This window comes from Phyllobates terribilis, unplaced genomic scaffold, assembly GCF_046119375.1.
Source record: "Phyllobates terribilis strain yellow unplaced genomic scaffold, ASM4611937v1 Scaffold_305__1_contigs__length_2280687, whole genome shotgun sequence".
Taxonomy (NCBI): domain Eukaryota; kingdom Metazoa; phylum Chordata; class Amphibia; order Anura; family Dendrobatidae; genus Phyllobates; species Phyllobates terribilis.
In genome coordinates, this window is record NW_027363065.1 from 2,097,351 (window position 1) to 2,119,699 (window position 22,349).

A 22,349-nucleotide genomic window follows, 5' to 3' on the forward strand; every position below is an offset into this window, starting at 1 on the left:
TGGGGATTGGCTCGCGGACCCAGGAATCTCAGGTTTAAACGACATCCTCTTGCAAAGTGGCCCGGTTTGTTGCAACTAAGGCAAACAGGTTGTCCTGAAGAATCCGTGTGGTCGGTGGCTCTGCGTCGGAATGGTGCGTTGATCCCCTCCATGGGCAACATGACTCTGCGTTGGAATGGTGCATTGGTCCCCTGCACAGGCGACATGAGCTTTCTCCTCATCCATGGAACATCCTCAGGGGATTCAGCTAACTGGATTTTGCTTGGTGGTTGTGCCTCCGGTCTGGCTTCCAAGAGTTTTAGCACGTAGTCCATGTTTTTGGTTAGTTGTAACACCTGATTACGTAGGTCATCAGCAGATTCGGGTGCGACAGCTTGTCCTACCACTTCTACAGAGTTTTTAGGGGTAGGCTCTAAGTTGATGTGAGAGGTATTAACCTGCCAGGATGGGATTGCAGGTTTTGCAGGTAATGGGTCTCGTAGTACAGTTATAGCACTGTCCTTTAAGGTATTAACATCCACATCTGGATGATCTAGGACCCACATGTGCACCTGCTGACGGTGAAAGTCTGAGCTCAACCCATTCATAAACTGTTCTGCAAGCAATTTATCTTCGTCTTACACACTTGCTGGATCTACCTGTTTTATGGACCGGAGTGCCGCTTGTAAACGTAGGGCAAAGTCTCTGATGGTATCTTGTGGTCTCTGCGTGCATTGGTAGAATAGCATCCTTAGTTCAGACTGTGTGCGCTTTTCAAAAGCAGCTTTGAGCTTATCAAACACATTTTCTATAGAGTCTCCATCAGCATCACTCCAAGTCTCAGCTTCTAGCTCCGCTGCACCTATTAATTGTCCCTGCACAACGGAGGCTCGCTGCTTTCCTGTCATTGCATACATGTCCAGCACCGCACACATTTTACGTTTGAAAGCTGCTAAGGTACCGGGTTTACCTTCATACGTCGGTAACCATTTGGCCCCCGGTACATACGGCAAGGCAATTGGCATTATCGGGGCCATCGCTCCAGATGCTGCGGCTCCTTCACCAGCTGAGGAACCGACTGCTGTTGTGTCTTGGGCATCCCCTCCCTCAAGGTCTCGGACATCATCTGTTTCACTCATGACGGTGCCCCCCTAGTTAACCGTTGCCAACCGCTACGATTAACTCCTTCAGTAACCGGTGACTCAAAAAAAAACGGCGGGGCTATCCTCGCGCTCCTTTAGCCGCGCCCCCGCGACTCTCTCCGTTCTGTGACGCAGTTTAATTTCTCTATGACGCAGTAATGACGGCCCGTTTTACAGTACACAAACTTTCAATAAAGTTCAATTTAAGCACACAGTACTCAGTTCTACCGGGCCCAGTATCCTGTTCGTGACGCCAAATTGATTCGGTCGACAGGGGTAGGGGTACTCGGATACCGGGATGGATGGGTTACTTCTGTGGGGATCACGGTTGGTTGGTTCCCGGTCCCGTGCCCTGGACTGTCAGTAAAGGGATGGGGGTCAGGATGATGGGAGTATTGTGTCCTGACGCCTCCTGTGGTAACTGGTAATATCGGTTACCAGCGCTGTGTATGGTTGCTGAGGTGATCGGCATACGGCTTGTACGAACGTTATAGGCAGTAATGTCAAAATAGGCACACACACATATTAAGTCTTTGTTACAGTACCTTTCTTTTTCTGATGTCCGGTAACAGGTACAGTTCAGGAGGGTAACCAGGTTTTCGGTGCTGGTAGAGATATTCACTCTGGAGATTTGTGAGGCCTCCTCTAACAATGTGTGCATTGTTTGGGATCAGTCCTGCCTTAAGCTGAACGTGCCACCTTGACTTTCTTTGGGGTCCTTCTCCACAACTGACAATGAGGACCTTTCCTTGGGGCTACCAATTCTCTTTCTGGGCCCCTGGTCCTATACTTGGTCAAGTTTGGCGACTCTTTCCCCTTCTTCTTCAAGGGGAGTAGATCCTCCTGATCTCTCCGGGTTTTCTATGCTATTCCTGAATTAATAGCAATCTCGGACTCCGGCGTCCGGGTGAGCTAAAGGGATAATAGTTTTATCTCTTTCTTTCTCCTTCTAGCCTCCGTCCCTCTCTCTAGGGCGCTTCACAACTCAGACCTGTTTCCTAGTTCAGGGTTTCACTGGTCCTCAGCCAACAGCTGTCTGGGTCTCTCCTCCTTCATCCCTCACAAGACTAACTGCCGCTTTTTCTGTCTCCCTGGAAACTGACTCCTCCCCTCAGACCTGGGGTGGAAGGTGGTGTGTGTGCCCAAGTGTACATCTCTCCGTGCACCTATGGATCCTGTGGTAATCCCCCGCAGGGGTGCCACAGTACCATCTCGGACCGATTTTATACGAACGTCTGAAGGCACCCTTATGGTAAATGACAGGTTCTCTTTGGGTCAGAAAGTAATTGGACAATGGCAGGAGCAAGTCTTGGTAGAGAGTGAGGGGAAGGTAGTTACAACACCTGTAGTGCTAGTAGAATTCTGTTTAAGGAAGAACTGCCCTCTGAAAAATAGTGGATGCCAATTTATATAGAAATGAGACAACTCCTGGACATATTAAACTGGTATGTGGACTAAAAGCAGGTTTAAATTGTGGTGGGAGATGAGCACAGAAGGACCACGGTTTTATGTAGGGGTAGTCTGAAAGAGAGAGTACAAGCAGGTTATAGTTATATCAGTAGCTGAACATTACGTAAGTCACACTCGGCTATTAAAATGAACAAATAGTGTTGGTGAACTTCTAAGTGACAAGATAGAATCAAAAATTCACTGCTACAAACTCAACATGTAGAGGAAGGAGCAGAAGGAATTTGTAGAATAAGGAAAAGAAGACAGAATCGGAGGAGCGAGGTGAAACACCTCACAAGGCTGGGTGGGGGCAAAACAGAGTAAGTGGGGAATGAGAACATTTAGGGTCCGGAGAGCGTGAGACAATTTACCACATCTGAAGAGTATCCAGGATCGAGAGGCTCCGATCTATTATGTTTAGTTCTTCCGAGTTTTTATTAAAGTTAACCTGGGAGAGTAGAGGGAGACTTGGGTCACTCATATCTAAGATTATCTGGTGGCTGCTTGGTTGGGTCTAAGGCCACGGCCCCACCATCAGTATTTGGTCAGTATTCGGTCAGTATTTTTTCTCAGGATTGGGAGCTAAAACCAGGTGAGGAACAATCAGAGAAAAGGTAGAATAGAAACAAGTCACCAATTCTCCATTTATCACCCACTCCTGAGAAAAAATACTGACCAAATACTGATAGTGGGGCCCTGGCCTTAAGATGCCTCTTTAATCGAGACGTGGAACCTGGGATTAGGGAGAGGAGGGAAACGACAGGTTTGTTAGACGAGGTGGAAGAGGTCATGAAACTGTATAAGGAGAATGTGGCTTCCCGTGAAGGCTTGATTTTGAAGCAACTCTGTAGAGGCATGAGCCAGTGTCAGAGGAGCTCCTCCAGCGGGTATCGGGGACTGACCAGTCATCAGTAATAACTGGACAGTGATTTGTACTTCTAACTCAAAATGGAGCCTTTTGAGAACGGTATGCCACTGTTGATCACTTGGCCACAATTACTACCCCCAACGACCATCTTGACATATTTGTGTATCACTGAGCCTGAAGGCAAAGCAAATGACGTACTAAGGGGAGTCTATGACTGGAAGCTCGAGGCTCCAGTTCTGGTATTCAGGTACATTTACGAATAAAATCCAGCCTATGACTATGACTTTGAGCAGGGGGTTGGACCAGATGACCCAGGAGGTCCCTTCCAACTCTACCATTCTATGATTCTATGATTCTATGAACGCTAAACCTTTGAATCTGGAGTATCTTGCTGGATTTAACATACATTTGTATCTTTAGCACTGTATTGGTGGAGCCCGACTGCACGGCCTCAATTACAGAGTATGGTGACATCCGGATCTCTGTGGGGAGCGGAAAACATAAAACAATTGGACCGGAGCTCGACACCATCCAGTTGTCCATCTTTTCCCACCGCTTTATGAGCATCGCCGGTCAGACTCTTACATTGTCTTGATTATGAGACATATGTCCATTCTGTTACTAATCAGACATCCCCTCTTTCTGCGTAGAACAAATGGGTCGTATCCTTCAAAGAACGGCCATCTCCACCAACATCAAGGAACGCTTGGACTTTTCTTGTGCTCTCTTTGGCCCTGATGGAGGTTTGGTGTCCAATGCCCCCCATATCCCAGTGCATTTAGGGGCGATGCAGGAAACTGTCCAATTTCAGGTGAGGCTTCTTTGCATCCATTCCCCAACTCCTCAAGACGCCAGTCTTGTTCTAGTGCGCACTGGAGTAAGATGTGCCATATTCAAGAGGCGTGTTTCTCTAAGCGAATTTGGCCCCTCTTCCACCTGCCGTGCTCCACCAGAAGGATTGCAGTTCTGGCAGGGACTTCAGTACTGAATTTGTTTTCAGCCGTTCTCGGCTATGTTTCTCCCACCCCTCTTCCACCTGCCGTGCTCCACCAGAAGGATTGCAGTCCGGGCAGGGACTTCAGTATTGAATTTGTTTTCAGCCATGCTCGGCTATGTTTCTCCCACTGGGCGATGCCCACTTTAAAAGAAAGAAATGAGCGAAGCCGGCCAGAGCTGCCGTAAAAAATCAAAAGTCACAACATTTTTTCAAGATTTCAAACAGTTTTGCACCTAAAATCTAAACTGATGAACTAAGGCTTCTTTTTTTTTTTTTTTGGGAGGCAAAAAGTAAAACCTAGACAAAAAAGCCTCCAAATTAGTATTTGTCGTTTTTGTAACAGAATTAAACCTTGTACATCATGTGGGAAAACAAGAAAAGGAAACCTTAATTGATAAAAAGTATCTAAAATACAACTCACCCCAGAAAAAAACACAAACTGCTCCGTGGATAAGAAAATAAAAAACATGTAGGACTCGCGGATTGAGCTGTTTCCTTCTCTGTTCCATCTAGTCCTGGTCCGCACTGAGTTTTTCCATCTGTCGGACAATTCAGTTTTTTTGGGGGGGGATTTGCCTAAATGAGTTTTACATTTGTTGTTTGGTTTTAGATTAAAAACTTGCAAGATGATCTGAAAATAGGCGACGTGATTCTGAGCAATCACCCGTGTGCCGGGGGCAGTCACCTGCCAGATCTGACAGTGATCACACCAGTAAGTGCCCACCAAACCCCGGCCTGATGTTGTAGTCAGAGTATCATTTTGTGTTTTTTCTATGGTTATTTTTTTTATTGCTGATTTCCATTTTATATGCACAGCGCCTTATGTAAGACTGTGGCCGTGTCTGGTACTGCGGCTTATAACAGGGGGCGATTCCAACATTTATATTTGTAAAAATCTATATATTTTTTTAACTTGTATTGCCCCTTTAAGGTACAAAGATGGGGGCAAATAGGCTGCAGCCATTGCACGCAACACATTCATGTCGCGTGGAGAGTGGGGGAAACAATTGGTTTCCCCGGGATCGCGTCACTTAATGCCGCTGTAAAAGATTAAAGGGACTAAACAGCAGTGATTGAACCTAGCTCCGATCTCTGCTGCTAGAGGCTGATGCCGGCAGTATCACACAGCCGGCATCTGCCATTTTTATAGTGAGTTCAGCTGCTGCGACCTGAAAAATGACGGAAAAAAAAAAGTGGTACTGTCCTAATAATGACGTGATAGGGGTTGTCCGGTGAGGACTCGCTGATCCTGGGGGTCCGACTTCTGGGATACACACTGATATGCAAAATGGCTCCGCACTGCGCATGCTCAACTGCTTCTCTATTCCTTCCCCGCACTCGGCTGTTTTCCTGCAGCCCCATAGAGAATAAATGGAGCGGCAGTCGGGCATCTTACCTGACGCTCAAATTTGTAATGGGGTTAAAAATTCCCCATTCTGACGATTGATGACTGGAACCTGAACCGGACCGATCGGTAAATTATCCTATGGATGGATAATGTCTTTTATTCATCAGGCAACCCCCCTTTATACTTTACAGTGAACAGCGTACATACGAAGCTACCAAAAAATAAATATATGGATTTGTCCTCCCCCCTCCTCATAAAGATTTTTTTTCTTGTTTTTCAGTGTATGGTAGGGTACTACATCTCCTCCTGCAGAAAAAAACCCTACATAGCTGAAAAATACATTTTACAAAAATACAGCTGTGGAAGTCGGAAAAGGAAAACCAAATTGAAAAGAAAAAATAGGGAAATGCATTTAGAAATATGAACAGTATTGTGCAAAAGTTTTAGGCAGGTGTGGAAAGAAAAATGCTGTAAAGCATAAATCCACAGAAGATCTGGAGTAAGTTCTCCAAAATGTTTGGAGCAACCGCCTGCTGAGTTCCACTATAACTGGTGTAGAAGTGACAAGAAGAAGTGATGGATGTGACGGGCGGCCACCAGCCACTGATGACGTGCGGCCACCAGCCACTGATGACGGGCGGCCACGAGCCACTGATGACGGGCGGCCACGAGCCACTGATGACGGGCGGCCACGAGCCACTGATGACGGCCAGCCACCAGCCACTGATGACGGGCCACCACCAGCCACTGATGACGGGCAGCCACTGATGACGGCCGGCCACCAGCCACTGATGACGGCCGGCCACCAGCCACTGATGACGGCCGGCCACCAGCCACTGATGACGGGCGGCCACCAGCCACTGATGACGGGCGGCCACGAGCCACTGATGACGGGCGGCCACGAGCCACTGATGACGGGCGGCCACGAGCCACTGATGACGGCCGGCCACCAGCCACTGATGACGGGCGGCCACCTGCCACTGATGACGGGCAGCCACTGATGACGGCCGGCCACCAGCCACTGATGACGGCCGGCCACCAGCCACTGATGACGGCCGGCCACCAGCCACTGATGACGGCCGGCCACCAGCCACTGATGACGGCCGGCCACCAGCCACTGATGACGGCCGGCCACCAGCCACTGATGACGGCCGGCCACCAGCCACTGATGACGGCCGGCCACCAGCCACTGATGACGGGCGGCCACTGGTGACGGGCGGCCACCAGCCACTGTTGACGGGCGGCCACGAGCCACTGATGACGGGCGGCCACGAGCCACTGATGACGGGCGGCCACGAGCCACTGATGACGGGCGGCCACGAGCCACTGATGACGGCCGGCCACCAGCCACTGATGACGGCCGGCCACGAGCCACTGATGACGGGCGGCCACGAGCCACTGATGACGGGCGGCCACGAGCCACTGATGACGGGCGGCCACGAGCCACTGATGACGGGCGTCCACCAGCCACTGATGACGGGCGTCCACCAGCCACTGATGACGGGCGGCCACCAGCCACTGATTAGATTTGCATTTTTCTTTTCTTCATTTACTTTGCATTTGTAAATTGATTGAAAGCTTCTTTGCAGCATTTCTCCTCATACCTGCATAAAACTTTTTGCCAGTACTGTACATGAGCTCAGGAAAGCACGAAGACATCTTCCCACAATCACAGAATGCTGATGCCTGCTATTACATTGTCAGTGACAGTTTCCATTGTCTTCACACTATATTTTGCAGGTTTTCCGGGTAGAAGCCCCACGCCCAGTCTTCTTTGTGGCGTCCCGCGGGCACCATGCTGACATTGGAGGCATCACCCCCGGCTCCATGCCACCCCATTCCAAGTCCTTGAAGGAAGAAGGAGCTGTTTTTACTTCCTTCAAACTCGTGAAGGAAGGAACATTCCAAGAAGAAGGTGAGCGGACATGACACACCTGAGGGGAATGGGTAAAGGCCGCAAAATTGGGCAAGGCAGCAATGCTTATGAATCAGAGACCATCCAGTAGCTGCTGTATTTCACCCCCACTGCTGACATATGATGAGAAAGCGTCAGAATATGACCTTTTCACATGTGGCGTTAGCAGTTTTGCATTGTACAGAACATTGATATTTGACGACAGCAGCTGGAAGAATTTTCCTTTTACATACAATTTTGAAGCTACGTCTTGGCCTCTTTTATATCTAAGATGTAATGAATGGTAGAGGTACGTAGGTTACTATTTAAAATCACCAACAATCATGTAAACAGACACACCTAATAGGATAGCTGTGAAGACCCGGGGTCTTCCGTGGGCGTAACACTACTCAGACAATGCAGCGTGAGGGTCAAACAGCGTGGCAATACTTTATTGAACCACAAAGTGGACAATAAACACATAGAACAGTCCCAACAAACACCCAAGATGGTACAACATTACAGTCTCACCCTTCCGTTCCGCCCAACTGGGATAGAGCAACTGCAAATTTGGAACTTCCAGGACCAACTACCTCAACCAGTGGCCCCCTGCTTCTGGCGAGCCCCCAAAGAGAGAGGGTAGCGGCAAGCTTAAGAAGCTAGCAGTCCATCGAGGTACAAGGCCAGGAGACCCGAGGGTCCCATCCTGGCCTCTCCGAGAGTTTCCATGGGGCCAGATGACCGACTGGTCCCAATCTGGCTTCGCCGAATGTCTCCATGGGTTCCAGGCAACCAGAGGGTCCCAACTGGCAACCCCAAACATATCCATGGGACCAGGTGACTTCATCGTCCCAACCTGGTCTCCCCAAACGTATCCATGGGCTCTTTGATGGTCAACGGAGCAGAGCCGTATCTTTCCAGTCAGGGCCATATACCCTTAGACCGGAATAATGTAGAATCCAAATCTGTGTTTCTTTGGTTAAAGCCATGCTTCCAAGCTGATGGTCTCAGAGAGTCTGATCTTTGATTCTCCTTGAAAAGTCTCTTTCCAATTTCTGTTTCAAGTCTGACTTCTACAGAAGCATGTGTCCCTTAAAATAGTTACAATTGTCTGTTCAATTACACATTCACAGGTAAGGAGTTAGGGAGGGCATTACTCACAGGGCTCAGGTATCATTGTTAGAGCTAATCTATTTACATAATTGGTATAGTAGGGGGCTCGTGTAAATAAATATCTAGCTAACTCATTATAATATGTCATTAGCATATTAACAAACATCATTGTTTCCAAACAAAGAGAAGTCAACATTCTGTTTTATACACATAATAGTGTGTCCTTCTTGACCAGCCACAGAAATACACATACATTTACAAGTCAACATGAACACAGTAATGTATTTCTCTTGGCTTAACAAATCTATTTGTCCAGCTGATTAAGATTATAAGCTGTATCGTCACAATAGCTATTACACTTCAACACAGCAAAATGTTTTTGCTTGTTTTTTTTAAAATATATACCTCTGAGAAAATCTTCAGTGCTACCTCTCCGAAGAACTGAACTAGCAGGGAATGCTGAGATAATTCAGCTCAAGCGGTCTAGAGTATTAAAAAGGCTGTAACTCAGGATCAGTACAGGATCAGTAATGTAATGTATGTACACAGTGACTACACCAGCAGAATAGTGAGTGCAGCTCTGGAGTATAATACAGGATGTAACTCAGGATCAGTAATGTAATGTATGTACACAGTGACTGCACCAGCAGAATAGTGAATGCAGCTCTGATCAGCTGTTGCTCACTGTGGTGATTGTGGGTGTGGTGGCTGCAGATCCTGCTGTTTGCTCCAGAGCTCTGAGAAACAACACCTCTCCACCTGGGGATCTGATCTCTCTCCTACCCAGGGGGGGAGTTGGTTTCCTGGGATGAGTGATGGAGCCAAGTCCCAGGCTTCTGCTTCCTGAACCAGGCCGGCGGGGGGCAGGAGAAACCAGCAACCAGCCTGCACATCGGAGGACTCAGGGGTGAGACGCTCCACTAGGTGTCGCAGCAATGTGGCTCCTACTCCACCCCCCCCCCCCCCCCGGGACTGTGGAGACTCCTAGAAGCCGCAAGGCTTCCAGCATGGAGGGTAAGCCTGACAGCGTGCATGATGGCGCTCCTTCCGGAGGAAAGCTGAGTGCTCACGGAGGTGAGGCCGACCTCACTGAGGAATGTTGGGCGATTCAAAGTCCCTGGGAGTCTGTGTCCACCTATGCCTCCCGGGTCATGAGTCGCCTCCGTGAGTATGAAGATGCGAGTAAGCTCGTCAGGAGGCTCCGGGAGGAGCTTGCGCTGCACAAGCGCCAAAGCTGCAGGGACCTCCAAACAGAGGAAGGCTAAACTCCAGGTGGAGGTAAAGAGGCTCACCAGTGAGATTCATGTGCTGGAACAAATGAGAGCTACCATCAGAGAGCAGAGTGGTCTGTTTAAGGAAAAACTGATAAAAGAAGACCGATTCAGAGAAATGGCTGATAACAGAGAGCAAAGGCAGATGGGGCTCAGCCTGAGAGCCAGGTGGATGATGAGAGTGATGATGACCAGCAGAAAGCCCCACCTGGCAGCCTGCAAAGTCACCCGCAGGCCACGTGCAGCGAGCTCCCGGCAGGACAGGCAACAATGGCATCCGGTCGCAGTTCTGCCGGCTCTGGGGAGGACAGTGACAGCAGCGGCCAGTGAGGGGCGCTAATGGCGGAAATAAAGCTCCTGGAGTCCCCAGTGTGCCTCCAAAACTTCTATCTTAGTGACGATCTACCAGAAGAGGCACCTGGGGACAACAAAAAGGCTAAGAAGACCAAGCCAAAGCTGCAGGAAGCGGTAAGCTATGTCTATGCCCCCCTCCCTGTACCCCCTGAGTCGGCGGTAGGCTCAGCTCGCTGTATAAGCCCCGTTGCCCAAGCCCAGCCCGGGTTCTGCTGTGGATCCGGTGCAAAGGCGCGGGGAAATTACAGAGCGTGGTAGTGAGGCGCAGAGCTCCATCTCTGCTTGTAGTAGCGGGGGCGCAGCAGGAGGTGCATCAGCCGAGAGGCTGGACAGTGAGGGCGGCCCGGTGGCGGGCGTTCGGTCTAGCCACGATGCTGTGGTGCGCTCCTCAGTGGGAGGGGGGAGCAGCCCGTTGTCGGGGGCAGCTCCGGTAGCCTCGGCGCCTCTGAATGCTGTTGCCGCTGATCACTTAGTTGAGAAGTGGTAGCAGTGTGAGGGGGCTGCTGAGGCTGAGAGTTCCAGTCCTCCCACGAAAGTGCTATTTTGTGTTGGCATCGCTGGTCCGGAGGATCCTGATGCTAGAGATCAGCGGCGCCTCACAGCAGCTAAAGATCAGCGGCGCATTATACCTAATGTCAAACAGAAATTACCGACTGATGTGGAGGGCACACATAAGACCAGGGGTGAGGTCGCCTTCAATTCTATGGAGGTGACTGAGCCCCTTGTGCCTGATGATGCTGAGGTCAAAATGTTATCCACCATTGTTACTGGTCCAGCAGGAATGAATGTGGTGGTGGGTGTGAATGAGGCCAATTCATTGTCTAGTGGTGTGGTTGCTGGTTTGGTGGAGGGTGAGATGGAGGTAGGTAATGGTGATGCTGTTGGGGCTGATGTAGTCACTGGTCCGGTTGCCCCCCCTCGGTGGTGGCAACGCCTGTCCAGAGTTATGCCAGTGTCACCTCCGGGGCAAATAGGGCCTCCTACTCCTCGTCTCTGGGATTTGGGGACGGCATGTTGCAACGGCGCCTTCTGGAGGCTCTAAAGAAGGGGGAGAGATCACTAATGGTAGAGGGTCGAGAGGTTGATCTATCCTTCTGGATAGAGAGGCATGGCCTCGGTGCCTTCCGAGAGCAAAAAGGGGGGGATACAGTGTGGTCCCTCCCAACAGCCGGGCCAGGGAGTGTGCATAGGAATGTGGTCCGTCTTCGGTGGAGGGGCAGTGATGCATGTCTTCCAAGGTCTAAAGTTGTGGAGCTACTGCTGAGGATGGGCTTCAACGCGATTTGATATCTACGCCTTGATACATCCCTATTCCACGCCTGAGTTTGATGTCAGCTTTGTTCGGCTGGAGGGGCTTGAGCTCTTCTGGACGAATTATGAGTTGGCAAAAAATGAGCCCAGCTGGCGAGACTTTGCCGTTCAGGCAGTGTCTCGCCAAAAAGAAATCAAGAAAGTGACCGTGATGACTCGTAACGAGTCACTTTCTTGTTATGACATCATGACGTGGCTTGGTCGGTATGGAGAGGTGGTGGAGATGCCAAAGAAAAACCGCGACGAGTTTGGTATCTGGTCAGGGGCCCGGACGTTTATGGTAAAACTTAAGTGTTCAGGTGGTACGGTTGCCTACATTCCATCATCTGCCTTCCTGGGTAGGGATCGTATCCTGGTCTTCTACCAGGGGCAACCGAAGCTCTGTCACAGGTGCGGTGACCCCACACACTTCAGTGCAAACTGCACTGTACAGAAATGTGCGTTGTGTGGGGGTGTCAGCCATCTTGCTGCCTCTTGTGTGGAGATTAGGTGCCACCTGAGTGGTGAGTTAGGTCACCCATTCAGCTGTTGTCATCGCTCCTTCGCTAATGCAGTCGAGACCCCGGTGGGAGAAAGCCGTGAGGCCGATTCTGCTGGGGAGGGGACTAGCAGGGGTGGGGGACTGATGAGCCAGGGAAGAAAAGCTATAAAAAGACGCCTGCCCAGCTGAGGCGTCTAGACAAGCGCAGACAGGAGAGGGAGCGGGGCGAGCCCCGGGCTACTGGGGCGGCCCCTGTCCTGGATGCCAGTGTTGCTGCTGAAGCCCCGAGGGATGATGAGTTGGATGAGGAGGCCAGGAGGATCCTCAAGGATGAAACCACCTCTGCCTCAGAATCCTCCCATTATGAAAGTATGGATGAGGATAATAAGCAGTGGCAACAGGACAAGCGTAAGCTCGGCACCAAAAAGAAGAGAAAGAAGGGAGATAAAACATCTTCTCCCGCTCTGACCAAGGTACCTAAGGAAGGTAAAACTGACTGCCCTCTAGTTTGTCTTTCTAACCGGTTCCAAGCCCTTGATAACATCTCTTCCTCTGAGGAGGAGGCTGAGGGTGAGGTTCCGGCTTCGGCAGAGCTTACAGGGGGCGCCGAGTCTCCTGGGGATGCAAGGTCCATGGGGGGAGGGACTGGTCTGGAGATGAGGACGAAAAAAGAAGGGAAAATGTGGGAATGGACACATCTGTATCGTTAAAGAGGGGGAAGGATTCCTCGTCTGAGGCAGAGGATAAGGGCAGTGGGAAGAAGAAAGCCGTCTAACTCAATCACCAATGATGGCGGTACCCACTCCGTTGACACTGGTGTCTATTAATGTCGCCAGTATTAAGTCAAATATGGCTAGATTTGCGGCCTTTGATTTTCTCAGCCGGGTTGAAGCTGACATTTTCTTTTTGCAAGAGACCAGGCTGCCAAATATGGCAGAGGTGTTTATCGCTAAGAGGGAGTGGAGACTCTGGCCCTCCTATTTGTCTCTTGCGGCTGAGCCGTATAGCGGAGTGGCGGTCCTTTTTACTGCAGCGGTAGAATGCCGACGGGTTATTGAGTTAGAAATGGGGAGGTGCCTGATATTAGATGTCCTCATGAAGGGACAAGAGCTCTGGCTCATTAACTATGGTCCCCAATCTAAGAGGGACCGGACGTGTCTCTTTATAAGGATCAAGCCCTACCTTTTTACTAGTCGGCAGGTCGTCTTTGGAGGGGACTTTAACACTGTCACGAGGCCCCGGGATAGAGGAGGTTCCAGAGACAAGCTGACTTATGATAGTGTCGCCCTTAATAGTATAGCTAGTGAGATTCGCCTGGTGGATGTCCACATCCGGCACACCCCAGGCCACCAGGGGTTCACCTATCGTAGAGGTAACTGTAGGTCCAGGATAGGCAGGTTTTATTTAAAGGAGGAAGCCGTCTCTTCAGTATCTGTTGTTCAGGTGGAGTTCTCCGATCACAGTTTGATTTTGTTTTGCCTGAATGTTACAGAGACCCCCCCGGATGGGAAGAGGCTTTTGGAGGCTCAATTCTTCCCTCTTGGAAGAAGCGGAGATAAGACAGTCCTTTGAGGATTTTCTTCAGAGCCAGGTACCCTTACTGGATCTTTGTAGTAGTAAGTCAGAGTGGTGGGAGATGTTCAAGAAAAGGGTTGCGAGATTCTTCCGCCAGATCTCGAGCCTCAGGAGCCTGGACTGGTATTGCCTGTATCAGGGCCTGAGGAGGAAATTCGAGCATCTTGTCTCAACTGGATGTAGCCGCGAGGAGATCTCCAGAGTGAAATCTTTGCTAATGAAGTGTCAGTATGATAGCATCTTTGGTTTTTGAGAGGGATTATTGGAAGTACCGCTCGCCTGACCATTACAGAAACTGCAAGATGTCAGTGAATAGTAAAGTTGTTTCAGGACTGGTTGACACTGCGGGGTCCCTGAAAAGATCCAGATCAGGGATCCTGGACGTCGTCAGATCCTTCTACTCGCACCTCTTGGGGAAGAGGGATCTGGATTGGGATGAGATGTCGGCTTTTCTGGCTAAAGCTGTCCCCGAACCAGGGGTAGACCCCTCTCTTGGCGTTTTGACAGAGATGATCAGAGAAGAGGAAGTTAATTTGGCGATTGAAGGGCTTGCCCTAAAGAAATATCCCGGTCCAGATGGCTTAACATCTGAATTCTATAAGACCTTTAAGTACGCCTTGGTTCCCCTCTTGACTGAGGTATTCAATGAGTGTCTTTCCTTGGGCACTCTGCTAAAATCAATGAGTAGGTCTGTCCTGATCATCTTGTCAAAGGGTAAGGACCCATCTTGCACTGAGAATTGACATACCATAGCGCTTCTCAATGCAGACAGGAAGGTTTTGGCAAAGGTGCTGTTTAATCGGCAGGTAAAATTTGCGCCCCGACTCCTTTCGGGAGCCCAGCATTGCTCTGTTACGGGCCTCCGTACAATTAGTGCTGTACTCTGTGTCCGAGAGGCGATGGAGAAGGGTAGGGCTGGCCACTGGAAGGGGTACATCCTGTCACTGGACCAGGCAAAAGCATTTCATTGGGTTTATCATGAGTACCTCTGGTCTGTCCTTCTGAGGTATGGCCTGCCGGGGGGTTTGTTGATTGGCTTAAGACCTTGTATGCTGGGGCCGAGAGTTTCCCGCTTGTGAACGGTTGGATTGGCCGCTCTTTTGAGGTTGGATGTGGTGTTTGCCAGGGTTGTCCTTTGAGCCCGCTGCTGTACGTGTTTGCGATTGACCCACTTCTTAGGAGGGTGGAGCATGGACCGTTGGCTGGGATCGTGATGGACCGGGCAGCATCGGAAGCCACTCTGAGAGTGGTGGTGTATGCCGATGACGTCACCGTTTTTGTTTTCTCTGATGGGGAGGCAGAATGGCTGATGTCAGAGGTAAATCGCTACTCGGAGGCATCCAGGTCTAAGATCAACCGGGATAAGTGTGAGAGTCTCTGGCTGGGAGGAGGAGATCCTGGTTTTGATCTCCCGGACACCCTTCCAGGACCCAAAGTCTCTGCAAAAGTTCTTGGCATTGAATTTGGCCAGGGGGATTACCCCAAACAAAATTGGGACAGCAGGCTAGAGATCGACACCCAGAAGGTGAACCAATGGAAGGGTTGGTCTTTGACCCTAAGGGAAAGGATAAACCTGATCAAAACTTACCTGCTCCCTTTGCTGATCTATCTGGGCAGTGTGTGCATCTTGCCGGAGCCTCTCTGGACTCGGGTCTACAGTTTGTTCTTCCAGCTGTTATGGGGGAATAGACTGAACCTGGTCAAGAGGGAGGTTACTTACCATACGAGGAGACTAGGAGGGTTGGGTATGGTCAACCCTGTGGTATTCCTTGTGAATACCTTCATTAAGATCAATATTGCAAACCTATGGAAAGAGAGGGCTCCTCCGTGGGTATTCTCCTGTAGGGGATGGTTTCAGTCTTTCTGCCAGGAATGGCAGACAGGAGGGCAAGTGAAGGATTTACGCACACCGCATGGACATCTCCCGGCTTAAACTACCCTGGTTCTGAAGGTAATTCGCCGGTGGGGTCTGGGAATGTGGGAGGTCAGGACTGCAGTCTGCAGATCCTGCAGGGCACGTATCAGGTTAGCTAAAGCTGACAATGAATTAAGGCTTGCAAGAGATGTCAAAAGCAATAAAAAAGGATTTTGGGGGTATGTCAAAAGTAAAAGAAAAGTCAAAGATGCTATAGGATTTTTACAGGATGAAAATGGAGAAATGGTAAGAGAGGATGTTGAGAAGGCCGAACTTTTTAATTCCTATTTTGCATCTGTTTTCTCTCAGAAAGAAAATGTAACATCAACTGATTTTCACTGTCCTTTTAAAGGAATAGAAGAATCCAAGTTATCTGTAAACAGAAAGATTGTGAGGGAATATTTAGCTAACATAAATGAGTTCAAGTCTCCAGGTCCAGATGAATTACACCCCAGAGTACTGAAGGAGATCGTAGAAGAAATTTTAGAACCACTCTCCATAATCTTTGAAAATTCTTGGAGAACAGGAGAAGTCCCAGAAGACTGGAGAAGAGCAAATGTTGTTCCTATCTTCAAAAAGGGGAAGAAGGTGGACCCAGGGAACTATAGGCCGGTGAGTCTGACTTCTATACCAGGAAAGATCTTTGAACAAATTATTAAACATCATGTATGTAAGTACCTGGATAAGAATGAAGTGATTAACCAGAGTCAGCATGGGTTTGTAACTAACAAGTCATGTCAGACTAACTTAATTTCCTTCTATGACAGAATCACTGACTGGGTGGATCAGGGAAATGCTGTAGATATAGTATATCTTGACTTCAGCAAAGCATTTGACAAAGTATCTCACACCATCCTTATTGAAAAAATGACCAAGTATGCAATGGACCAGGCAACTGTTAGGTGGATTCATAACTGGCTTAGTGATCGGACTCAAAGGGTGGTTGTAAATGGCTTCACATCCAGCTGGATGAATGTCTCAAGTGGGATACCACAGGGCTCTGTCCTGGGACCTGTATTGTTCAACATCTTCATCAATGATTTAGATGAAGGAATTGAGGGTAAACTGATTAAATTTGCTGATGACACAAAGCTAGGAGGGATATCTAATACTAGAGAAGAGAGAGAGAGGATTCAAAAAGACCTAAATAAACTGGAGCAGTGGGCAGCAACCAACAGAATGGTTTTTAACAGGGAAAAATGCAAAGTACTACATCTGGGCAATAAAAATGAAAAAAGCATATACAGAATGGGAGGAATAGAGCTAAGCAACAGTACATGTGAAAAAGACTTAGGTATACTAATAAATCATAGACTGAACATGAGTCAACAGTGTGATGCAGCAGCAAAAAAGGCAAATACAATTCTGGGATGTATTAACAGAAGCATACAGTCTAGATCACGTGAAGTCATTATCGGTCTTTACTCCTCTTTGGTCAGACCTCATCTGGAATACTATGTACAGTTTTGGGCACCACATTTTAAAAAAGACATAGACAAACTGGAACAAGTTCAGAGAAGAGCGACCAGAATGGTGACTGGTCTGCAAACCATGTCCTATGAGGAACGGTTGCAGGATTTGGGAATGTTTAGCTTGCAAAAAAGAAGACTGAGAGGAGACTTAATAGCTGTCTACAAATATGTCAAGGGCTGTCACATTGTAGAAGGATCATCTTTATTCTCATTTGCACAGGGAAAGACTAGAAGCAACGGGATGAAACTAAATGGGAGGAGACACAGATTAGATATTAGAAAAAACTTTTTGACAGTTAGGGTGATTAATGAGTGGAACAGGCTGCCACGAGAGGTGGTGAGTTCCCCTTCAATGGACGTCTTCAAACAGAGGCTGGACAGACATCTGTCTGAGATGATTTAGTGAATCCTGCTTTGAGCAGGGGGTTGGACCAGATGACCCAGGAGGTCCCTTCCAACTCTACCATTCTATGATTCTATGACTCGGCAGAGGAAGCTCCTTGACAAAAGGGTTCTGTTGACCCATTTTCAGAGGCCTCTAGCACTCGAGATCGAGATCTTACGGTGGGTCTGCATCTTTTGAATTCTATCAGGATCCCCTCGAAGTTCTGGGACTTGGCTTGGCACTGCTTTCATGGGAAACTGTGTGTGAGGGACAATCTGAAGTGTAGGAGCTCTGAGGACAGGAACTGTCCTCGGGAGCATTGTGGTACCATGCTGGAAAGCATGGACCACTTCCTGCTTCGTTGTTCCTTTAACACAGAGTTGTACACCAGGGTGGGCGCCTCCATTGGCTGGCCCAGGCTGGCCGGTCTCTCTTATGCGGAATGGGCCTATGGAGCATTCGGAGACCTGGGTGGTCGGGACCGCTGCACCTTATTTCTAGTTAGTGCAGTGGTTAGGTATCACACGTGGAACGCACGGTGCTTAGTATCGACGCAAAGGAAAATCCTCCCAGTGGACAATGTGTTTAGGACCATACTCGGTGACCTGGTGAAGTTGCATTCTCTGGAGTATGAGAGAATGGTTACACGAAGGGCCGCTCTCCTCTGGAGAGGCTTTTCTTTTAGTGTGCCCTAGTCTGGTCATCTCCTCTCCTGATGGTGGGCTACTGCTGACACCATAGATTTTTGTTTTGTTTTGATCAGTAGACAGTGATGTAGGGCTGCAGGCGCCAAACTTGGGCTTTGTCAGTTGTGGTTATTGTATTGTTTGTTATTGTATTGTTTGTTTCTGTATATATTGTATAGGATATGGATTTGGGTGTAGGTGATAGGTTGGGTTGTTGAAAAAAGGGGGGAGGTGGGCTCATCTTGTGGGACACTTTATTATTTGGGTGAAAAACTGGCACTGCCTGATCTGACCTATGGACGTTGGACATGGACTGAGGCATGAGACGCAGGACCAGCTCTCAGGTCAGTGACGGGGTTGGGAATATGGTGGGCTTGAGTGTGGGGTGCTTAGTTTAGTCTTGTATATATTTGTATAGTTAGTATTTATTTTATATTATTTTAAAAATATATATAAAAAAATAATAATTTAAAAAAAAAATGTATATATTAGTTTGTATATATTTTTGTCAGCTATTGTTTATTTTACTTATTATATTGTTATTATTTTGCTTGATAATCGGACCAGATGTCACAGTGTAAGTTGTTATTAATCTGTATATATGTATAATATGTGTGTGAGGAGAGAGGGAGCGGCTGGACCAGTTCATTACATTGTTTATTTTGTGGTTGTTAATTTTGTTATGTTTCTGTTATTATTATTGTTATGTTTTTCATTTTTATAATAAAAGATCTACAGGATGTAACTCAGGATCAGTAATGTATGTATACAGTGACTGCACCAGCAGAATAGTGAGTAGTGTTGAGCCTCCCCCGTAGTGTTCGAGTTCGGTTCGGTTCGTCGAACACCCGTGTGTTCGCCGAACTGTTCGTCGAACACCTTCGAACACCGTTAAAACCAATGGCAGGCAAACAAAAACACATAGAAACACATAGAAAACACCTTCAAAGGTGTCCAAAAGCTGACAAACTGCTCAGAAGACACAACTAACACATGGAAAAGTGACAAGTACATATAGTCATGCGAAAAGAAAAGAGGTGGAGGAGTAAAAGGAGGGGGAGACACAGATATAGGCATGTCATGCCCTTCTAAAATCCAAAAAGTGAGAAGCCGACACGGCCAGTCCGTTCCTGCCCGTGCCACCTCTGTGTCGCCGGGTTTGTGCCAGAGCCGCGGTGGACCCTGACGGCCAGCCCCCCTATCCCAATACTGGTGCCTGTCCGCCGGTGGGTCGAGGCCCCCCACGGTGGGGGGGAGTAACATCTGAAGAAGAAAGACCATCTTCTAGCCAAACTAAGATGTCGACTTCTTTTCGTGGACAATGTGATACGATCCCATTCTTACGGACACGCCCATCGCTACAAATTCTAAATGAGGCACAAAAACAGCAGGTGCTTCAACGGATATCAAGTGCTCCTTCAAGTGGGCTCTCCATCACCTCAATTTCAACATCACAAATACTCCAGTCCTCAGAGGTGTCACCCCAATCGCACTTGCTTCCTCACAGCTCCCAAATCTCCAGCTGCCCGTCTGAGTATGGGGTAGCACAGATGGTTGAGTCTGCACAGCTGTTTACTCATACTATAGCCTGGGAAACGGAGGTCTGCTCCAGAGCTTCTGTTAATCCAGATGAGAAAATGATCTGATCTGATGCCCAGAATCTTTATAAGTCGGATCCAGGACCAGATGAAGAAGGTTCTGAGCATAATGTAGACCCTTGTTCCCAAACTGTAACTCCTGTTGGTGGAGACAATGATGAAGACGATGATGAGACTCAAATACCTGATTGGAGCGACAACTTGACTTTTCGGTCAGGGCAGGAAGAGGTTGGCTCTGAGGACGACGGGTGTGATAACACACAGGGTGATGATGACGAGGTTGGAGATCCCACTTACTGTCAACCCACAGTCAGCCAGTCGATGAGCTCAGCAGAGGAGGTGGAGGAGGATGTGACTAGCCCTGGGGATGGGGATGACTCGGTACCCGGGCATTTGCCTGGCTTTGGGGATGTCGCGGTGGTCGGCTCCCTGGCCCGTACCCTGGGGTCTCTCTTTAAAAGGGTGGATAATTGTTAATTTTATAAGAGTTCATGACGCCACCTGTGGTATCTGGTGACAAGCACCAGCGCTGCAGCAGTCCACTGAGGCCGGTGATAAGGCAGCTCGATGGTATAGATCCCCACAGGTGGACCTAGGTCTCAGGGCAGCGTATGCAGGGGGAATGCAGGACAGGCGAGACCCAGCTGGGTCAGAGCAAGAACGGGAACGGACACGGTAGTCACTTCAGTACCTTCTACTGGTGGAAATTCAGGCACATCCCGGAGCACTGTAGGGTGAAGGGTGCATATCAGGATCCTCCCCAATGAGCGGGTGTAGGGCCTCCTGTTTCTTGCCTCTGCGTAGTAAGTTTCTGACCTGCCTGGAGCTAGGCCTAACTTTGTCTCTGTCCTGCGCTGGCTGACCTTGTGGTAGGGCCTTCTCTTGGAGTTCACGCTCCCAGTATGCGGGGCCTAAGCGTTTCCTGGCTCTGTTACATATCAGCACCTTAGCGATCCTGGGACTTGTAGTTCTCCAGGGATTCCGGTTATGCCTTACTGGGTCATAGAGATACCGGTAAGCTCGGATCCTGTGTCCGGTAAATGCTTCGGGGTGAGCTGGTTAAGCTCCTCTGCCCCTTATGTACTAACTCGCCACTCGCCTTCGGCCTACTCGGGCCCTCACTAGGCTATACACACTAACGGCAGCTTGCCGCGCTTCACTGATCTTACGGCACCGGCACACCTTAAGCTCTATCTGGGCTCCCTGAATCTAGCAAGCAGGAGCCTCGTGCTCCACTGCTGAACTATTAACTGCGTTCTCTAGACTAGACTGAGCTCCACTGCAGACTGACCTCTCTTAGGCTTCTCTACTGCAGGAACTCTTCAGAGGAACTGAACTGCCTAGCTCCACCTTCCCTATTTATATCCCTAACGGGCTCCCTCTGCTGGTCTGAGGTGGAAGGTGGAGATGTGTGAATGTTTATGGGGGCCTCTTGTGGAGGATTCCATCAATGCACTCTTCTAGGATCTGTGATACCAAGCGCAGCGGGGCATCACAGATGCTATTGACGACGAGGTTAGGTTGCGCCTTCCTGAACAGAGACTGAGTACTGGAAGCACGTCAACAACTGCATCCTCAACCACAACTCTGCCTCTGACCACAAGTCGTAGTGGCTCTTCAGGTCACATGGGCTCTAAGCCTTGCATAGCCTGGGCATTTATTCAGATCGATAAGGATGACCCAACTCGTGTTATCTGTAATATTTGTCAGCAAAAGCTAGGTAGAGGCCAAAAAATCCATTGTTTGAGTACTTCATGCATGTACCGTCACATGGATATGAAGCATAAGTTGCAGTGGGAAGCTCACTGTGCTACAATGCGGCCTAGCCGGCTGGGCCAACAACCGTCTGCCCCATCTTGTGCATCCGCAGCCTCTTCATCCTCTGTGACTGGGGGGACAGCAGTCACACATGTTTTTGGACGCAGACCTGCCACCTCTTTACCCGCAACAGCCAGTGTGATTGGCAGGTCGTCAGTTCATTGGGAAGTGGAAACACCTGCTAGTGTTGAGCGCTCTCCGACATCGAGAGCACCACCTTTGGATCAAGGCAACCTAACATGTCCGCCTGCATCTTCCTCACAGACCGACAGTTTGCCGGGGACAACCTACTCAACACCGTCTAAGCACAACAGCCAGCCCTCGGTCCCTCAGATGTGGAAAAGTAAAAGACCATTTCCTCCTAGCCATGAGAAAGCTAAGAGGTTGAATTTCACCATCTGCAAGCTGTTGGCTACAGAAATGCTGCCTTTCCACCTGGAGGACACAGAGGATTTTCAAGACCTTATGTCCGTCACAGTGCTCCAGTACCAGATGCCCAGTCGGCACTACTTCTCAAAGAAAGGTGTGCCTGCGCTCCACTAGCATGTCGCACACAACATCACCGCTTCTTTGAGAAACTCTGTGTGTGACAGGGTGCACTTCACCACAGACACTTGGACGATAAGGCATGGACAGGGGCGTTACATGTCACTGACTGGGCACTGGGTAACTATGGTGACAGCAGGACAAGGG

The 22,349-nt window shown here is 49.1% G+C and overlaps 1 protein-coding gene across 2 annotated transcripts in view; it reads left to right on the top strand.

Annotated features, from left to right (window-relative positions):
- The window catches only part of LOC141220973 (5-oxoprolinase-like), an 84,434-nt gene that overhangs the window by 34,682 nt on the left and 27,403 nt on the right, over window positions 1–22,349 (top strand). For both annotated transcript variants that reach the window (XM_073666432.1, XM_073666433.1), the window contains exons 16-19: window positions 3,859–4,010; window positions 4,089–4,249; window positions 5,046–5,147; window positions 7,524–7,698. In XM_073666432.1, the coding sequence (XP_073522533.1) occupies window positions 3,859–4,010; window positions 4,089–4,249; window positions 5,046–5,147; window positions 7,524–7,698 (590 nt within the window). The remainder of the gene's footprint in view (window positions 1–3,858; window positions 4,011–4,088; window positions 4,250–5,045; window positions 5,148–7,523; window positions 7,699–22,349) is intronic.